The sequence below is a fragment of the Rhinatrema bivittatum genome, chromosome 8 (assembly GCF_901001135.1).
Source record: "Rhinatrema bivittatum chromosome 8, aRhiBiv1.1, whole genome shotgun sequence".
NCBI lineage: Eukaryota > Metazoa > Chordata > Amphibia > Gymnophiona > Rhinatrematidae > Rhinatrema > Rhinatrema bivittatum.
The window spans coordinates 167,530,315-167,551,455 of NC_042622.1; the positions used below are offsets into that span (position 1 = coordinate 167,530,315).

General features: G+C 43.2%; 1 protein-coding gene across 2 annotated transcripts in view; it reads right to left on the reverse strand.

Annotated features, from left to right (window-relative positions):
• The window catches only part of SSH2 (slingshot protein phosphatase 2), a 283,085-nt gene that overhangs the window by 103,544 nt on the left and 158,400 nt on the right, over positions 1-21,141 (reverse strand). Inside the window, exon 1 of one of the 2 annotated variants that reach the window (XM_029611203.1) lies at positions 2,495-2,598. The exons of the other annotated variant lie outside the window; for it this stretch is intronic. Within the exon in view, the coding sequence (XP_029467063.1) occupies positions 2,495-2,589 (95 nt within the window). The 5' untranslated portion in view covers positions 2,590-2,598. Of the gene's footprint in view, positions 1-2,494; positions 2,599-21,141 lie in introns of those variants that run through there. 2 annotated transcript variants of the gene reach the window in all.

The window sequence follows — 21,141 nt, forward strand, 5'->3', positions numbered from 1 at the left end:
GCACAGCAATCTCATCAGCCTTCTTTCCCTTCAGAAAGTAAGTTAAAGAAAGGAAACAGCAAGGCAAACACATTGAAAAAAAAAAAAATCAAGCCCTGGGGGATCCCAAACCTGTCAGGTTTCAAAGATATTATTAATATCATCATCACCAGCTGGCTGTTAATAACTGTATACTTTTATGAAGGATCAGTCATACGTAGGAAAAGAGAACACATTTTTTCAGCAAAAAAACACTTTCCAATTTGTATTCATGATTACCATTTTATTATAATTATTTCTTCTTCAAATCTGTAACCATCAATCTCTTTTGAAACTTTTCTGTTATTGCTTTTCACAAGAAAGAACCACATATATCTTAAGGACAGCACTCGCTACTGCTTCAGGAGTGTCCGAACCCAGCCTCCACTTTCAGTGTGGTTTGACAAATGGTGCTCTTTCTGAATCATCCCTTGTGATTGGACCACAGCAAAGGGTTGCAGATTTGAAGAAATAATAATTATAATAAAATGGGCCTATGATTACAAATTGGAAAGTGGCATTTTATCTAAAACAATAATTTCAGAGGTTTTTTCCCATATATGACTGTCCGTTCATAAAAGTATAAAATTACGAATAGCCAACTGGTGATATTATTAACAGGTTTTTGTTTTGTTTTTTTATTACATTCTCTTTCTATTTGGGATTTTGATTTTAGATGATAAACAGACTCAGACCTGGCTAGTACCTACATAGGAGACCAACTGGGAAGACAAGGTGCTATGAGCTGCAGAAGGTCACAGCAGACCATCTTACCAAGAATGTCAGTGGCTTAGTGAACCATGACAGCCAAAGTCTATGCAAAGGAACTTACCACCATTTGCATAGTGTTGTGAATAGAGAGTGCTGGAATAGAAAGAACAAAACCACTGACACGCTAGGTGGGAAGACCTGATAACAAAAGGTAAGAGAACTCCCAACCAGAAGGATCATCTACCTACAAAGAAAGGCTCCAACCTTTCATGCTCACTGTATTCCCTCTTAGATGCTGAATTGTTCTTATGGTACCATCTGTGGGTGTCAGAAAGCATGTCCCTAAAGGTTTAAGAATGATACAGGGTCAATATAAACATCCACCCACAAGAATAGACTCTAAGCAAGGCAGAAACATACTGGATGGATGGTTTTTGAGGAACAATGAATAAATCCAAGACCCAAGCTGCAAAATAAACATATAGAGTCCTTTAAATGAACAACCCTCATTCATTTTTCAGTAGTCTGTGGATAGCATAAGGCTATTAATTAATAGCAAATATGCTAGATAATGAACATTTCTATATGATAATATGATTTGTTTTCACATATAAGTGAGGATTTCCAGGTTTGTTTGATATAGAAACATACTGACTACATGCAATTCTGGACTTGGAATGGGTCACAAGAGTTATCAAGTGGATGCACTGCCCTGGATGGCGAGGGCACCTGAATGGGAGATTCTATGATAAAGAATGAAAGGGAGGGCATGTCAAGCAATTAAATAATCCTGAAAATACAAGAAAACCTTTTCACTTTCCATGGAATCTTTACACTGGGGAAGTTTCTACTGCAAATAGCAACAAGAACAACAAACTACACTGCTTCCAAGCAAAACTCAACACCAAGCTTCTACAAAAAGCTTAAAATCAGACAGAGTCCAGGACATTTCTGAACCAAGGCAACAGAAAGAAGCACAGGATGCAATGATGTATGTCAAAATTCTGCTAATATTTAGGGAGAGTTCCGTATTCTTATCTATAACAAAACATTCCCTCTGTGCAGAACTGAAGGCAGACAGCAACTCTCTGCTTCAAATAAAATAAAGATCCTCCCATTCTTTCTCCTGTAAAAGACCGGTCATCTTTGGGTCTGAGGCCAGAGCACCCGCAGTCATGTGCCTCCTCCAGACAAAGAATCCCATAGTGTCATGGTTTTCCATGGCAAAAGTCCTGGACAAGTGGAAGCTTCAGAAAAAAAAAAAATCTATTACTGACCGCCATATTGATGGAATGTGTTTTGGTTCTTTTAGTAAACATTTCAACTTTTCTGTGCTAACATGATTGTTACCTGTTACTAATGTATTGTCAGTTCCCCAGAAACTATCACTCTGTAACTTGACACCAATATTTTTATGAACTTTTTTCTATGAAATTTAAACTATCAAAATCTTTTGTTCCAAAATCAGTCTGAATCACAACTTTTGCCCTGAACTCCGTTTGGGCCACCTGTCCCTACACGCTGCTTTTAAAACTTGGTGCAGAGTTTATCCCTGCTGCTGCTGTTCTTCATTTCACTGGGCTGCATCCAGGGAGCCAAAGTCACAGTAGCGGCTCCAAGAAATAATGGCTTTGCCCTGTTATTACACCTAAACACCAGAAGTCAGCAAACAAATTGTCAGTGATCCCTTTCCCAACCCTTCTGGAAAGTCCGCAGCGGGGTGCTGGGATTCAGGCTGCCCATGCGTCCGGCCGGAGATACTCACAGCTGGTTGATGGTGTTCTGGGAGATCACCGCATTCTTCGAGAAGTACGGGATCATCTTCTGCCCGCAGCAGGCGCAGCGGTAGCCCAGAGTCATGAGGCCCCCCCCCCCCCTTAGCCCGCGGCAGTGCCCCCCCGACCCACGCAGCCCATACCCGAGCCGGAGCCCGGAGCTCAGCGCCCAGCGCAGACGGAGCCCGGAGAGTTTCTGCGCGAGGCCGGAGCTCCCCCTCCCTCCGGCGCCCACAACGAGCAGGCGCGCGCAGGCCGGCACCGCAGGGCCCAGCCGGGGAGGATTCCGAGGGGCGCCTTCCCCGACTCAGATCCACGGCCAACCCTGCAGATGCTAACGGGAAGATCCGGGCCAGCCCCTACACCCCTTAGTTACCCCCTTACTGACAGGAGATTTGCCGAACAGATTTTCGAATTGAAAAAGTTACATCTAGGCAAAGTTTAACTAGTACGAAGTAGTATTTTTTTTTTTTTTAATGTACTAAACCCACCATTGCTTAATGAGTTCATTCCATCTCGGCAACTATGGCGGTTGGGCAGTATGGTGGGCAGAAAAGCCTTGGCTGCCAAGAGGCCCCGGCAAGAACAGACAACTTGGTTAGTGGCGTGGAGAATCACGCGCTTTTCCTGGGAGTGCAAGTGATCTCCCACCCCCAAAAAAAAACAAAATTGAGAGAAAGTTTGGAAATAGTCATATGATGAAATATAAGACAGGTTTCCTGCACCGGGCTTGATTTTCTCGCACTCATTTCCATCACATGATCACCAAGCAACAGAAGCTGCAGGATTTGGGAAAAATACAAAGGGCCACTTATCTTAGGCACCAGTCCTGTTTCATTGGAGATGCATAAGGTCCATGTTTCTAGGTATAGGCCATACAATCGTCCTTTAGTTACTGAATGATTTATCAAAAGACAGCCACTGTGCAAACTTTAAAACCAGTATAAGAACGCAAGACCAACGGTCCACTGAGTCCAGCTTCCTGTCTCCAGCAGTGACCCCAGAGTTCATCTTCTAAGGGCTCCCTGCAGATCTGTAACAGTTTGAAGCCACTTGGCCTTCACCCAATCTCTAATACCAGTTTGTGTCCTTGTCTTCCAGGGATGCATCCTGACCTTTTTTGAATCCTGCTTGCTGTGACTGCATTGTGTGGCAGCAGATTCCACAGTTTAACTACCCTCCGACTAAAGAAATACTTTATTGTGTACAGTTTCACTGGATGCTCCCTGGTCCTAGTATTTTTGGACAGCATGAACAATTGCTTGGCTAATAGTGTGTTCTTTTCCATTCATGATCTCCTAGACCTCAATCATGTTCCCCTCAATCTTCTCTTTTCCAAGCTAAAAAGCCCGAATCCTTTTTCCATTATGGCTGCCCTTCTCTGTACCCTCTCAAGCTCAGACATCCTTTTTGAGATGTGTTGACCAGAACAGTACGCAGTACTCCAGGAGTGGTCACACCAGAGCTCTATATAGAGGCGTGATAATATCTTCAGCATTGTACTGACACCTTTCCAAATTACTCCTAACATATCTTGGCTTTTTTGGCGGCGGCTGCTGCTGCACGCCGGACTGATAGTTTCATGGATTCCAAGATTCTTCTCTTGATAGCAGTGCTTCAGAGAAAACCCGAGCAGCTTGTATTGGTAGTGTGGATTTTTTTTCTCTTAACATACATCACTTTGCACTTGTCTATATTAAATTCCATTTGCCATTTGAAATGTGCAAGTTCCCAATCTTTCTAGATACTCCTGCAGTTTTATACAATCAGCTTGTGTTTTAACTACTTTCCATAGTTTGGTATCAACTGTGAATTTTGCAATCTCACTTCATCTTCTAGATCATTTACAAACAAACTGAATAGTACTGGCCTAGTACCAACTCCTGGGGCACTCCAGGTTGAGAATTGGTCATTCAATTCCATTCGCTGCCACCTTGCCTTTAAGCAGTTACTGATCCATAGTGACAAATTGCATAGCAGTGTGTGTATAAAATTTCTAGTCTTATTTCTTGTAGAACTCTGGGGTGGATTCCATCTCGCCCCAAGGACTTGTTACTATTTATCCTATTCATAATTCTTATCACTTCTGCCTGTTCCACACAGAGATCTTTTAGCACTACAGAAGCATTACCCCTAAGAAAGGCCTCTAGTTTGGGAATCTCCCCAACATCCTTCCTGGTGAAGACCAAGCAAAGAAATCACTCAGTTTATCTGGGATGGCCCCTATCTTTGATAACCCCCTTAATGCCTTGGTCATCCAGAGAGTCAATTGCCTTCCTTGCTGGACTCTTATTTTTCATATACTGGAAAAATAAACAACCAAATTATTATATCTCGCCTCTCTGGCAAGCTTCTTCTCAAAATCCCTTTTGGCCTGCCAGGCCTGGCGCAATCCAGTTTGCTTGCTGTGCATTTGCACAGGGCGGCACATCCTCTGGGAGGCAGGGACTGAAAGCAGACGGAATCGTGCAGTCTTCATCCTCCTGAGTCCTGGTTGGCCAGCGCATGAGCTTGTGACAGTAGGCAGAAGCCACAGACTCGTGGTGGAAAAATGATGGGGGAGTGCGTGCACACCACTTCCTACTCCCCATCTTCTCCCACTGGCTGCTGAAGCCAGTTTGTTTTTTTTTAAAGATTATATTTCCCTGAGCATGCCTGAAGCCGCAGTTGCTGCGGAGGTACGGAACCCTCGAAGCAGCTTTTAAAATATCCAGCCAGTTCCTGTTCTGCACCACAGGTACCAGCCCACCCCACAGCCAATGGCTGAAAGCAGCAGGGGATGCGTCAACAGGGGAGGCAGAATTGCCTTCAGGCCAGGGACCTGTCAAAAGTGCATGACCTGTGTGGGGCTAGCTGAAACGGAAAGAAAGCAGAAGCTTTGGGCAAGGTGGGGAGCCTGGTAACAGGAACGGAAGCAGTGTTGTGCTGGAATCCTGTGTCAGCCTGTGCATGTGTGTGTGTGTGTGTGTGTGTGTGAACGGGAGCCTATCTAGGTTTTGTGCGTGTGAATGGGAGTCTGCCTGAGGGGTGTGTGTGTGTGTGTGTGTGTGAATAGGAGCCTGCATGGGTTGTGAGTTTGTGTGTGTTTGAGTGAATGGGGCCAGTGTGTGTGTGTGTGTGTGAAATGGGAGCCTGCCTGGCTGTGCGTGTATGTGTGTGAAGAAAGTTTGTGCCCCCCCCCCCCAATCCACAACAAGCTCTTGGTGACTGGAAATCAAAGGTTTTCAGATATGGAGAGTGGGGGATTTTGCCATCCTTATTAGTTTTAATTACAGGATGTTTGATGTGTCTGCTATTTTGAAATATCTCATTGGAGCATTTTTAAAACTTTTTATATGCATTCTTAATTACTGAATGTTATTCTATTTGTCTGCTCTTTGGCAATATTCTTTTTATTAGTATGGTTTATTATGATTGATTTATATTTCTTGATTTTATTGTTTGATGATTTATGAAGACTGGTGATGTTTCTATTTTTCCATTGCTGCATTGCATACAGAGTCTGGCTTGTTGCAGTTTCCAGTTCAGTTTTTGTCTACATGTTTCTATTTATACTTTATGGTCTCTTTATTCTGTATTTGGTGATGGTCTGTCTATGTTCTGCATGTGCAACTCAGATGGGGTATTCTACTAGGTTGTAATTTCTATGGAAGGACTTATCTTATAGCAGCCTGGTTTGTTCTGCTTATTTTATTTATTTTAAAAATAAATAGGTGGTGTTTTAGAGTCTGGTGTAATATTTGCAGCATTGCCTTTTCATAGATATGATTGTTCCTGTTTGTGTACTGGAAGTTAGCAATGTTTTGGTATGGGAAGTTTACTATATTGTTATTGTCATTCAATTTACTCACGGCTTTCTGAGGGCCAAACCCACACGTAACACATTACAATAGGCCTAATACCATACGGGTTTCCAAGCAATGTTGTGTCTAAGGAATGAGCTGCTGTGTGCAAAACGTTTTGGTTACATTACCCTGTGAGCAATACTTTCTTTGATGCAAAATGTCTATCAATTTTATGCTTACAGCAACCCAGTCCTTAGAGAGAACATTGGCTAAGTCCATCCTTTAAAATAATCCACAAATCTACTAACAGCAGTTACAACAAAATGTATATGAAAAAATATTTTCTGCAAGAACATTTAAAATCGCTTTTTGCATGCAAGAGAAATTAATAAAGAGCAAACCTCTGTTTAAAAAAGAAATGAGGAAGAGATGACTATAATGCCATAAAAGCTGCAAGTACCATCATTTTCACAGCAAGAAAAAGTTACACAAGAATTGGACCTTTAAAATGCAGACAGACCCTCACCAGATACAGAATAGAAAGATCATAAAGTATAAATAGAAACATGGTAACAAAAACTGTACTGAAAACCACAAGCTGTATTATGCAGTGCAACAATGGAAAAACAGAAAAATCATTCCTCGCAAAATATCAACCAATAAATCATTCATAATATTCAAATCATACTAATAAAAAGAATAAATATGTTCAATGTCTTCCAATAATTTAAAAAACTTACATAAAATTTGTTCTATTTCCCAAACACCAATAAAAATATTTCAAAACAGCAGAATCATCAAATTACACCCAATAATTAAACTAATAAGGGTTAAAAAATCTCCTGCTCTCTATACCTGGCATCTTTTGATTTCCATTCACCCTGAGATTGTCAAAGGTTTAGGGGAGGTAAAGCTGCACAAACTTTATCTTATCTCTCTTTCATACACTAACACATTCCATTTTCTCACACACTCTCTCTCTCATATACATGCCTATACTATCACACATACTCCCCCACCCCCCCCACATACACACTGTGTGTGTGCGTGCCTGTGAGAGCCTATGTGTGAAACAGACTCTCATAGGCACATGTACATAATAGGCTCTCACACAGGCAGTCACACAGGTTCTCACATGGCCTCCTCTTCTCTTCAAACATAGTGAAATGAGCCACACAAACTTTATCTTCTCTTAATCTCTCTCTCTCACACACACACTATCACATTCATTCTTTCACACTCTCATATACATGCTTAGGCTCTCACACACACAGGCTCTCTCTCTCTCTAATACACATATTATGTGTGTATGCGTGTGCCAATGAGAGCCTATATGTGACTCACAAGCTTTCACAGACACACACTCACAGGCACTCACACAGAAAGACACAAATGTTCATACACAGCCACCTCTTCTGCTGCAGTGGGAAGAGCTCCATTGCAACACCACTAGCCTCCTGTTCTCGTCAAGCCACGGTGGGATGAGCTCCACCGTGGCCCTGCCAGCCTTCTCTTCATCTTGGGTCACAGTGGGATGTGCTCCACCATGGCTCCTGAAGGCAAGAACCTTGTACTGGTAGTGAGAGGAATTCACCCCAAATCTGAGATTTCCAAAGAGATTGATGGATGGGATGGGTATGTGAACATACACATCCTTCAGATCCAGGCTGCACATCCAGTCTCCCATTTAAATGAAGGGCAGTATGATGTGGAGAGAGTTCAGTTTGAACTTCTCCTGTAGCAGGCTATAGTTCAGCCTTCATACATCCAGGATGGGTCTCAATCCCCCTGATTTCTTGGTGATAAGGAAATAATGAAAATATAATCCCTTGCCAAGGACTTTGGGAGGGACAGGTTCTATTGCCCAGTGACCATGAAGTGACTCCACCTCAAAACAAAGTTGGGTTGAGTGAGATGGATCCAAATTGAAAGCCAAACATTAGTGCAGCACTGAAGGAAGAAAAAAACACAAACAGTAATTAGATTTTACAATTTTGAGGCCCCAGCAGTTCTTGATGATTTTCCAGCACTTTTCCAAGAAAAGATATATCCTTCCCCCTACTGGAAGATCTGCAGCCTGACAGTTGAGACTCATCAAAAATCTAGGCCCAGGTTTGGCTGGATCTGTTGTGGTCTCTTTGGTGGATATCTTTCCCACAGATGTCCATGGAGCAGAAGCTGCCATTGTGGTTGCGCAGGTGGTGCTTAGTAACATTGAAATTGGCAGAAGGGACATCTCTGGAAGAAGAAGTGTTTACAAGTGAAGTAAGGATGCCTAAAGAAAAAAGGCTACTCAACTCCTGTCAACAGGGACTGAATGGCAGCATGCTGGCTCCTTGATCTGGGCTACTGTTTCCTGACCTTGTCCCTGAAGAGACTGTCCCCCAAACAAGGGGACATCCGCCATCCTGTCAAGGACATCCTCATACAAGCTGTTGACTTTCAGCCTAGCCATCCAGCATGCTCTGATGGCTGCCACAGAAGATCTTGCTGTGGTGTTGAATGATTTATACACTGACTGGAGGAGATGCCATATGCACTCTTCTGCATCCAGAAAAGCCCTTTGATAACCTTCCTGCTCCCCATCAAGAGAGACCACCAGCAGCTTCAGCTTGTTGATGCAGCTGTGTAAATATTGTACCATACAAAATTGGTGGGCTGCAATGCAGGCATTGAGCACCAAGCTTTAGAAGACCCTTTTCCTAAAACTGTCCAACAGCCTAGGGTGCTTACATGAAGAGGTATTGGAGAAGACTTTAGTATTTTAAGCCAGTTTTAGCGCAGACTCTGTTACTACTGACTGGTGTGATAGTTGGATTACTCCAAACCCTGGATCCTGTTGTACTCTATTTCAGGCTCAATTTCCTAGCTACTGGGGGACGGGAGACAGATTCTTTCACATTCTCGTTTGTAAATTCCACAGAATTGAATGAATTGAGACTGCTGCAGGCTCAGAAGGTGTTTCCAGAATACGAAGTAGCCCAAAGATCTTGGTACAGGGATCTTTGTCCTTTTGGACATTGACTCCTATCACCTTGCCAGCTTGACCAGGAATTTAGAGTATGAGAGGTCTTCTGGCAGAGAAGAATGCTCTGGCAGATAAGGTAAGGGGTCTGAGGAGATCCTCATAGACCCTTTTCTCAGAACCAAGAGGTGAAGGGCCACTGAACCCATGACCTCAATGAAGATAAAGGTGATTGGAGTGGGGACCTCAATCATCTTGGAGGTATGCTCCAGATGGAGGTGTCCCATGCTCCCTTCCTCAGACTTGCTAAACTCCTCCACAGAGAGGAATGGTTGAGGGCTAGTTGCCAACAACTGGAACCTCTGATTGGAGTTCCTGAGGCATGGAGTCAAGAGGTGCATTGATGGGAGTGAGGGACAGTGCAGGGATGGGGTCAAGGCTCAGTGCAGTGCGTCAACTTATGCTTTGGCAGCACTAACTGCACACCCACTATGATGCACGGTACTTTTATTTGTGACGAGCCCCACAAGACTTACCTCAAGGAGCTCACTACCTTCTGCTTTTGAAGCTTTCATTTCTTGCTTGATCTCTGAACTATGGTGGATCTGGGAACTGGTGCTGCATTTGGGAGAGCGTTCCCTGAGGAGCCCCTGCTAGACTCCGTGTGGAGGGAGCCCGAAGAGGCCCCACTCTGAAAGAAGAAACAACTCTGACTTTTCAACAACCTGTATAATTCTCCATCTTCCATGCCCTGTTCCTCTGGGACCTCTGTGATACCTGGCAACAGACATAGCAATTGTTGGGGTCTGGTTCCAGACAACTGTAACAAATGTCATGGCCATCTGTGACAGACATCTTGCAGCCACAAACAGTACTTGAAGCCAATGGAAGTGACCTTCTTGGAGCCAGACATTTTTCCTTTTTTTGGTAGCATTGAAAAGTGCTGTTGGGGGGCTACCAAGGCAGGGGGGACAACTCAAATTGAGTTGAAAGGAAAAACTGAAGACAACTTACAAGTACCAAAAAACAGAGAGAGAGAGAGAGAGAGAGAGAGAGAGAGAGAGAGAGAGAAAACAATATCCATCAGACAAAAGACTGAAAGGCTCATGAAGCACAGGAACTCTCACACATGCTCAGAAATAAAACTTTACTGAGCAAGGGAGATGGATATGTTTGGCGCCTTTGGATGATGTCACCCACATCCACATGTCACAGCTAACTCAGCCCTGCTTGTAGTATTATTTGTTCAGTGCTACAGTACTTGTTACAAAAATGTGAACATTTTAATCTTTACATTGCCAAGTTTAATACTATTTTGAAACCACGTAAAATATTCCTATTAACTGATTATTGAAATAAGTGTACTCTACTGGAAGCAGGAAAGTCATCAGCACAAGATCATAAAGTCAGCAGAGATTACAATCAGGGAGTTAGGTCAGACTCTCTTTTCAAGAAAAGAAATAAAAGACTAGACAGTTTCAGGATTCAGAATATGGTGAATTCATGTTTATTTCTTGAAACATGATGGAACCATCAGCCATATCTAGTTAACAAACAGATTCATCAGGTGGGCAATTTGCTGCTGGAAACAAATCTTTCCATATCTACAAATGTTAAGTATTGCATCTGCATTTAGTATGGATGAATTTAATTGTGGTTGCCTATGCCTACAAAAGTTGATAGAGCGGGCTATACATTTTTAAAAAATAAATGGAAAAACTAATAAAAATAGGGTTGCCATGCCAATATTATCGGCAACGCAAGCTGTAAGAGGGCCAAATATTGTCAAGAAACAGAAGTATAGAGCCAAGTTCACTTTCAGCACTTTCACGTTAATTGGGAAAAATGCTTTCAAAATGTCTTGCCTTCACCACTGGGGGTAACATGGGAAAGACACAAATATAGTGCAAGGTGCACTCAGCATTTTCTCCATGGACACAAAATGGAAGAAAACCCTTTAGTATATCAGGCCCATAATGAGTTGATTAGGAGAGACAGATTATATAGGATACTCATACCGTATCATCATTACTCATGTGGACTCTGTGACTGTTAAAACTAAAAAAATAAATAAATCTGCTGATACAGCCCCTGAGTAAATAGCTTAAAATATTGAATAAACGTGCTAGCCTGATTCTGCACCTAACCAGCAATTTTGTGCCTGCCTCCTTAAGCATGTGGTCAAAGAAGAGCACAGCTCCTCAAGAGTTTGTGCTGTGGCAATAATGGGCATGTTTACCGAAGTCAGCCTTGACTATGTTGCAGGAAGCGGCTGGTGGCACACCCAGCTTTATCTGACAAATGATATATCTTAGTCAGCTGCAAATAAAATGAATACTTTCTTATGATGAGCACTACAGGGAGAGATTCTCTAAGCCTATCCATAGGGGCGAGCATGGAGTTCCCATAGATTTGCAGCCTAAGGCAGCACTGGAGATTCCTTGAGATTCAGGCAACCTGTAGATACATTGAAGAGAGCTTGGCTGTACAAGATGCATGTCTCTGACCAGGGCTGGCTTTACTGTTAGGCAACCGTCTAGTTTTCTAGGGTGGCAGCTTTTTGGGGATGCCAAAGTGCAGCTGCAGTCACAGCAAAACAATAATGTTGTTTTGGTATGGCAGATTTTCTATATAGGTTTTGAATGTCTTTTTATGCAGTGTTTTGTGATACTTCAAAAAGTGCCTGGTAAGAGAGGAAGTTTGTATCACCGTTACTTAGAGGACACATTCATTTTGAACATTTTTTTTGTATGGTCAGTAACAAGAAAATTCCAAGTTCAGACCAACCAACTATTTTAGAGGTTACCTTTAGCCAATGTGGTATGGATTTCTTTTAATGTATATATTTATGGGTTTTTTAAAATTTTATTTGCAGTCTATCCTCAAAAATCACAAATGATATATTCATCAGATATTGTGACATGATTCTGAAACTATACATATAATCTACACATATAAACACCCCCCCCCTGCACATGAAGTTTAATATTTAAAAGTTTGATTACTTTTTACAGGATTATTCTGGAAAGGATGCCAGAGAGGTGATAGTGATTGTTGAGTTTAATTATCAAAATCTCAAGGAGCCCTAAGGTCCTGAACATTAATTGGGGGGAACGCAAGGCTGAAGGTTTGCTTAGGGCACTTAATACCATTGCATCGGCCCTGCATTTGATGTCTGCAAACCTGAGATTCACAAATTCAGATCTTAGCACACAATGAACGCAAACTGTAATTGGGTAATCATTTATATCTGTAAAACATTTTGGACAAAAGGTGCACAAATAAAGAGAAATTTACTAAAACCCATTGATCTTCCTTCTTGTTTTTACTCTAATAATGTGTATGTTGGAAACTGTTCTGTCCAGTCTTTTCATCCTGCCAGGTTCTTGTCATAGAAATATAATACTCTTGTAGAAGCCAAAAATTCACAACAAACGAACAAACGATGATTTGGCTGAAGAAGAACTCTATATATGTTCTCTAGCAACAGTCATACATGGCCACAGTAAGCTAGATGGCTTATATATGCAAGCTCGTATGGCTACTGGGCTTGAATAATCATAGGAGCAGCCCTTCAGGAGTACACACATCAATTTGCTACATGTGGAATCAGATAAGTGCTCGCACAGTAGTTGTTTAGCACCCAGTGTCAGCACTTTCAAAATTCTCTGCAACCTATGATTATTCAAGCCCAGTAGCCATACGAGCTTGCATATATAAGCCATCTAGCTTACTGTGGCCATGTATGACGGTTGTTAGAGAACATATATAGAGTTCTTCTTCAGCCAAATCATCGTTTGTAGGTTCTTGTCATAAGCAGTGCACCATACAATCTAAGTCAGCTCAGAACTCTGGAAAGGGTTGGGCCTGACAGCACCTGAGGAGCTGAGTGAACTGTAAAAAGCTATTTGTATAGGACTGGGTTTCTATCTCACATACACACACACTTACTTTAGACTGCAAACAAGTACATCTGAATCAAAGTTTTACCAATATGAGTTGTGAAACTAGTAAAGTTTTATCAGTGTCATAGTTTCTGTAAGTGTTTGATAGGCTGAAATACTGCTGCTCCTCTGGGTCTCTATATCAGTAACTTATTTCCTCTTATTGCCAAGTTGTATTCAGCGTGTGTACATTATCTATACACATATTGATACACACACACAAGATATCCTCCAGTGTCCTCCAATACTTGATACCCTCCTGCTGACCCCTATGCTGAAAATGAACAGCAGCTAGTGTGGGGATGCCCACAGGCCCTGCCCCACTTGGGCATCATGTAGAAGCAGGGCATGTGAGCGTATGGCTATGGGCTGACTCAGTTTCTAGATTTACTACCGTCTGTTTACAGTGTGGCTGAAGCCCTCATATTAACAAGGGAGGTTTGGACTTTGGAAGTCCCTGGGAGGATGAGGAGAGTAGGGGCAGAGGAGAATGGGGATTAAGGCATCTGATCTGAGCTCTTGTGGGGGGGGGGGGGGGGGCAGGACAGAGAGGCAGCAAAAATGAAATGAATCACTGCTCTTTCACTGCAGGAGAAGTTAGTTAGTTAATTTGATTTAACAGTGGCCAATCCAGGCCATAAGAACCTGGCAAGTACCCAAAAACTAAGTCTATTCCATGTTACCGTTGCTAGTAATAGCAGTGGCTATTTTCTAAGTCAACTTAATTAATAGCAGGTAATGGACTTCTCCTCCAAGAACTTATCCAATCCTTTTTTAAACACAGCTACACTAACTGCACTAACCACATCCTCTGGCAACAAATTCCAGAGTTTAATTGTGCGTTGAGTAAAAATTGTGAACTGAGTGAAAAAGAATTATAGGTCTGTATCAGCACAAATTTGTTGGACAGCCGATCTCTGAAAGCCCACAGTGCAAACCTGAACACCAGGAGTTCCAGGAAATTGATTTGACACAATCATTTCTGTGCAGACCAAGACCCTGGATGCTAAGCGCATCAACATGAGCTCCCCAGCCTGGGGAACCTGCGTCCATCATTAGCACAATTTGGACTCAAAGACTTTGGAAAGATACCCCCTGATCCAGAATGGAAATTTCCTGGTACTAAGACAGAGTCACGGAGGGGTAGAATGACTCAGATGCAGTCCTGTACCTAGTGAGTGGCTTATCAACACTGGGATCTCAGGGCCCATTGGGCTTTCCACATGTGTAAATGTGTCAAGGGAGTGACATGTACCATTGCGGCCATGTGGCCCAGCAGCCTCAAGATATGCCACATTGAAACCTGCTAACTCACTTGAATCTCTCCTACGATGGTCATCAAATTGATGACCCGTTGCTGGGGCTGAAAGGCCTTGGCCTGAGCCATGTCTAGATGAAGTCCAAATGCAGTGACTGGCTGAGATAGAACTTAGGGTAGTTGATAATGAGTCTTAGTGACTTCAGCACCCAGATGGTTCAGCATATGCACTCTTCATCCCCTGTCCGAGCTCTTGACAGCCAATCATCCAGACAGGGGGAAAATGTGGACTCCCAGTCTGTTAACATGCGCCGCCACCATAGCTAAGCATTTCGTGAAGGCACTTGGGGTTGACACTAGCCCAAAGAGCAGGACACGGTACTAGAAGTGCTGTTTTCCCACCACTAATTGGAGCTACTTCCAATGGCTGGGGAAGATTTCAATGTGAGTATATGCGTCCTTGAGATTGAGGGAGCATAGCTAGTCCCCTTTTTCCAAGAAGGGGAATCAAGGTGCCCAGGGAAACCATCTTTAACTTTTCTCTTTTTAGAAACTTGTTTAAGCTCCTTAGGTCTAGTGTGAGATGGAAGTCCTCCTATTTTCATTGGAATTAGAAAGTACTGGTGGAACAGGCATGACTGTTCTGGCCATTAAAAGGAAGGAGAGCTCCACTAAAAGCACTTCCTGATATGCTACCAATCCCCAAAAAGGACTCAGGGAGGGGGGTGCAATTTGGTGGGGTACTCAAAAGATTTAATCTATACCCTCTTCAGACAATGGCCTGAGGTTACACTGGACCACCAGCTCGTGTAGAACTGCAGGCTGCACCCAACTGTAAGTTCCCTCATCATAGGTATAGCAAACTTGGCTATGCTCCCTGTGATCCAATCAAAACCAGGTCCCCGGAGTTGACTGGTGTACTGGCTGGGGCTTTGGGGCCCTTTGTTGCCTGGGATTGCTACGAAGGGTCTATTACTGCTGAAGAAGCCTAATTGGTAGAAGATAGTATCCTCCTTGGGCAGAGGAAAGACTTCCAGTGTCCAGACCTTTAACACTCCTGAGTGAGGACGGGTTCTGAATGCCAGCTGAGAACTGGCATTCAGAACCTGTTTTCTGGCATTTGCTGGAATGTCAAATGGTGGTTCTGAATCTGGGCCTCCGCCTGCTTCAGCTTATCTCTGAAGAGAATCTCTCCTGTGCACAGCATGTCAGCGAGTCGCTCCTGCACCCCCTGACGGAAGTCCAATGCCCATAGGCAGGCGAGTCTGAAAGTGCCAATCCCTGCTGCAGAGATTCTTGATGCCATCTCGAAAACATAAGTTGACCTGACTCCGTGTTTCCCACACTCCAGACCCTTGTGCACCAGCAACTGGAGAGTGTCCTCCTGCATATATTGGCCGATGTAGAGCAATGAAGGTGATAATCGTAGCACCCTGAAACACCTTTCTCCTAAGAGCATCCATGGCCCTCTAATCCTTCCCCTCAAGGGTGCCAAAAAATGGGTCCAAGTTTGCCTACCAGGCATCGATGCATCCCCAGGAATTGACACCAGCGACTGTGTCAGTACCACGCCGATGGGCATGTGCAGGGATTTGCATAGCGGCTCGAGGAAGGACGGTGACGACCCTGGTGCCAATGCCCCAACATAGAGACCTTGCACAGCCATCTCCATGGCCAACTGCATGTGCCTCTCCAGCTCCTCCTCCAAGATTGCTGATGCCAAGGCTGGTTGGGATCCAGGAGGCATGACCAAATCCTCTTCAGAAATAAGAGGAGGATTGGTGGCGGACATCGTAACCTGTGGAGACCATGGTGAACCCCTTGGATGGATGGACTGGTGCGCTTCACCACAGTGTCACTTTGGGGTATCACAGCTAAAGCTGGTGCTTCCCCGTGCTCGGCACCGTGCATTGATGGGGACTGATGCCGATCAGCTTCCTGCAATGCTCGTATCACTTTTTCCCTGGTGCTGAGGCCAAAGACGACAAATCCTATGTCTATGACCTGTCTCTAGCATCCCTGAAAGCCTTCAATGCTGACAGAATCGATGGCTCCACTAACGTCAATGGCTATCGGTGCGGCTCTTAGGTCTCACTTGTCCGGCCCGAAAGAGCCGCTCCATCTTATCAGGCCAGATCATACGTCCTTTTACCCTTCTGGGTCCATCTTGCTGCAACCCCAGATATTATGTAATGCCCCCAGGTAGAGAACACATTTATCTTAGGGATCCATGATAGACATGGTCCTCATGCACCAAAGGCACCACTTAAAGCCAACAAGGACATGTAGCAAAAGAAAAGGAATGCAATGCCAAAATTGATGGCATTGGCCTTTGATACCTGGCGGGCATTGAGTGCACTACTGCCCCAGGGGATCAATGGCAAAATGAACTTACCAAAACCGTTGAAAACCCTGGCTAAGACAATAAGGGAAGAACTGGGGGGGAACCCCGTGTCTGCCATGTGATCCTGTTTACAGGAAAAAGCAGCAAAATACACCCTAAACTTCTAAGACAAAGTGAAAAAAGAGAGAGACACTCAATTTACTATGAAACACGAGGCTCTACAGAAAAGAATTGACTGAGGGGACCCCGCAAGAACATGTGGTATAAATGCATCCGTGAGCATGCTCAGAGAGGCTCGGTCAAAGTTCTAGAAACTTTGACTTAAGTTTTCCATGCCGGGCTCCATCGGATGATGTTACCCATGTGTGAGGACTGCCATCCTGGCTTGTCCTCTAAGAACATAAAAGTTTCCAGTTTCTCTGTTTAGGTATTTCTGTATATTGCTACTTCTTCCGTGCCTAGAAATCTGTGTATGTATCTCGCTCTCTTTTTATTATTGTATGTACAAGGCTGAGCCTAAGGGGGTGCAGTGCCCAAGGCAAATCAGCTGGAGCAGGGTCATGGAATCCTAATGTGCACAGACAGGAAATTATATTGGGCAGAGCAGGGCACCCTCCTTCCCCCAAGCATGAGGTAATCACCTTTATTCTTGTTCCCCTCCCCCCCAAAGGACTGCCATGTTTGTGTGTCAGGAACACTTTTTGAAGCCATTTGTCTGTAGCAGATGTGTGTTAGATTTGGCACTGACAGTAAGAGACAAGCTGAAGAACCATTTATGGGTGGGAGCAGCAGAGCTTGAAAGCTTGGAAAGGGAGACTTTTGACAAGATTGGGAGTAAAGTTTCTTCACACTACAGTGCTAATACAACCACTTCACCTACTTCTCCTAAACAGTGCTAAGTTATGGTCACCAGGACACCCATAACTCTGATTTTCCTGACTTTTGTTCAGTGATGTTGGATTAAAGGTCAACAAATACGGTACACATGGGACTTTTTTATTTTTTGAGCTTAATCCATTTGAAGGCAGCATCACCTACAATTTATGTCAATCTTTAATTCTATGCATCAAAATGGAATAAAAGTAACCACACTACTTTGTTCACTTAGGTTGGAATTGTAGTTTTATTCTATCATAAGGGATGAGTATAACTACAAAACTGTTCTTTTTTTTTTTTTGAAATTTAAGGTTTATTAGAGAAAGATAATACCGACAATACAAAACCATACAGCATCTGTAACTGTTCTAGATAAGAAGAGATATCTTACTGATTGGCAGCTGGGATATAACCTCAGCAGCGTAGGGACAATAACTGGGCAGATTGGATGGGCCGACTGGTCTTTTTTCAAATGTCCTTTATTATGTTACTCTATACACACTCCTTGTCTCTCACTGAAGTTATCTCCTACATTGACAAGCACTGTATATTAGGGCCAGTGCAATACAGTTTGGTCAGCTGAGCATACTGTTTAACCTGTGGTTAATCACATGCAAATGCATGTTGATGAGGCCATTAGCTATTCTCCCCCAATTAAAAAAAATGTGCACCTCATGCGCACATTTCTGAGCAATCCAAAAAGTGTACAGAAAAGTAGAAAATAGTGCTTTTCTGTACATCCTCCGATGTAATATCATGGCAATATTAAGTCGGAGGACTGAAAAGGACCAGAATGTTTAAAAAAAAACATTTATTTTTTTTTTAAAGTGTGCCAGAGGTCAGGTTAGGAAAAGGGATGCTCAATTAAGGAGTGTCCATTTCCCTAAACCCATGGATGTGGACAGGTTAGGAAAACAGACACTTGTAAAATTGAGCATCCATTTTCCTAACCCACTGACAGCCACCTCTCCTAGGTGCTCGTTGCCAAGGAGGACCTAGGGGCACACATTTGTCCCTAGTTACCTCCTTTTTAGCGCAACCCCTCATTTAAATATTCGATCGCACACCCAGGGGAGGTGGATGAGCGCACGTTAGGAAAGCGGGCACTCAACACTGAGCACCTGTTTTCCGTGCAGATTTATTGCATTGGCCCCATTGTTGTGTAAGGCAAGCCACATTGACTTTAAAATCCATTCAGCATAAAGGAATAAAAGACAGGCAGGTTTGCCCTTGCAATATTACGAATGCATCGAGAGGTTAAAAATCATACAAGTGGCTGAGCAAAACTCTTCAAAGGCTTAAACCAGTAGCAACTGGCAATTATCTTTAATAGCACATAACCCAGATATTCACTTTCAGATCAGTACTAAATTCTCTCATTGCATCTCTGCTTTAATATAACTGCATAAGTTCACAGCTGAAAAGCTCCTTAAAGTTCACAGGCAAACTTTTACTTTTAACAATTATATTAATCCTTTTACCACGAGTTAGGCAACAGTGCCTGTTTCACCACCATCTGTCCTTCTATGATACTTAAATATAGAATTATCATTGAAATATGCAACTCCACTGGCATCTCCTATGAGCGAGCCAGGAGAATTACATGCAAGGAGTAACAAAATTCCTGGATACCAAGCAATACTGCTAAAAAAAAAAAAAAAAAAATGAGTCATGGAAGAAAAATTATGAAAATTCCTCAGGTAAGGCTAGAAGAGTCATCATTATTTTGAAATCTATTATGTCAGTATTTTTCAGTTGAGGTAGTTCACAAGTCTAAATGAAATCTGACATAAACTCAATAACCTTCTACAAAAAAAGTGTTCTTTCAGTTCTTAATGTGTAAACTAGAATCAAGTTTATTTAAGTTGCATTTGCTAATCAGTAAATTTCTCTTTACTAATTAGCACCTCTGACAAATGGCTGATAGTAATGTGTTTTTGTTTCATTTTGTTTTCAAATGAAAAAGAACTGCCCCCGCCCCCCTCACCCCATCCACAGATCTTAGGGGCAGGAGCGATCCCCAGTCACTCCTGCCCTGCCAGGTCTCCGTGTTTGTATGGAGCTGTATCTGTACCTCCTTCTAGAGTCACCGCTGCACAAGATAGCACTGCTTCAGTGCCTACTGGCACAATTTAGAAACGGAGAGCAACTGGGGGTCACTCCTGCCTCTTAAGACCTATGGATGGGAGCAAGTGGTTGGAAGGAGTCTGGTGGCATTGTGACGCGGTGTGGGGCTTTGGTGACGTCAGATGGGGGGGGGGGGCGGAGCAGGGTGGACATTTTTTGTTTTTCATTGTGCTTTAAAAATAAAGTGAAACACACATAAAAAGAAAATAATGAAATGAAAAAATAAAACAAAACACAATGATCAGGGCACCCCCCTAATCAAAGCATGGCGCTGTGCCCTGCTCCCTCCTCCCCTGTTCATGTTTCATGCAACCCACGCAAGCTCCGGTGAGAAACTCCCAGCAGGGTTTGAGAATTCCACTATGGCTGCTGAGGGGGAAGAGTAACAATTGCCAGAAGGCTCTTTGCTTACTGACACCCTCTCACCTTCCAGCAGGATTCATTTTGCTGCAGGTACCGGAGCCTGAGAGTGTGATTTGTGTAATCTGCAGGAGAACAGGTGCTCATATTTCCTACTGAGCAAAAGGGCAGACCCTTATCCATATATGGTCAGTGAGGATGTGCCATTGATCAGTTGCCCAGGAATGGCACCAGGAGACCTTAGTACACTGTGGAACATGCATTGGGCTTAGCCACATCATTAGACAACTACCCAGTTTACTAAGAACATAAGAAAATGCCATACTGGGTCAGACCAAGGGTCCATCAAGCCCAGCATCCTGTTTCCAACAGAGGCCAATCCAGGCCATAAGAACCTGGCAAGTACCCAAAAACTAAGTCTATTCCATGTAACCTTTGCTAATGGCAGTGGCTATTCTCTAAGTGAACTTAATAGCAGGTAATGGACTTCTCCTCCAAGAACTTATCCAATCCTTTTTTAAACACAGCTATACTAACTGCACTAACCACATCCTCTGGTAACAAATTCCAGAGTTTAATTGTGCGTTGAGTAAAAAAGAACTTTCTCCGATTAGTTTTAAATGTGCCCCATGCTAACTTCAGATGGTGTCCAAGAGTAAAGTGGACATAATAATGATTTAAACTGTTCCCCATAGTGGGTTGTGAAGTGTTAAAATTAATTTAAATCTTACTGGGTACAGTTTTAGTACTGTATAAACTGCAGCCTTTGGTTTTCCACACAATGGCTACCTGTTCGTTTTAAAGTTCAATATAAAATTCTAACAATCCTCCACAAAATCATTTCAAATAAAGATACCCCATGATTAGGTGCTGCCCTTCATGTACACACCCCATAATGATCGTTAAGGTCAGCCAACAGAGACCTACTAGCAATCCCCACAATACACCAAGCACACCTGGGGGAAGTGCGAGAACGGG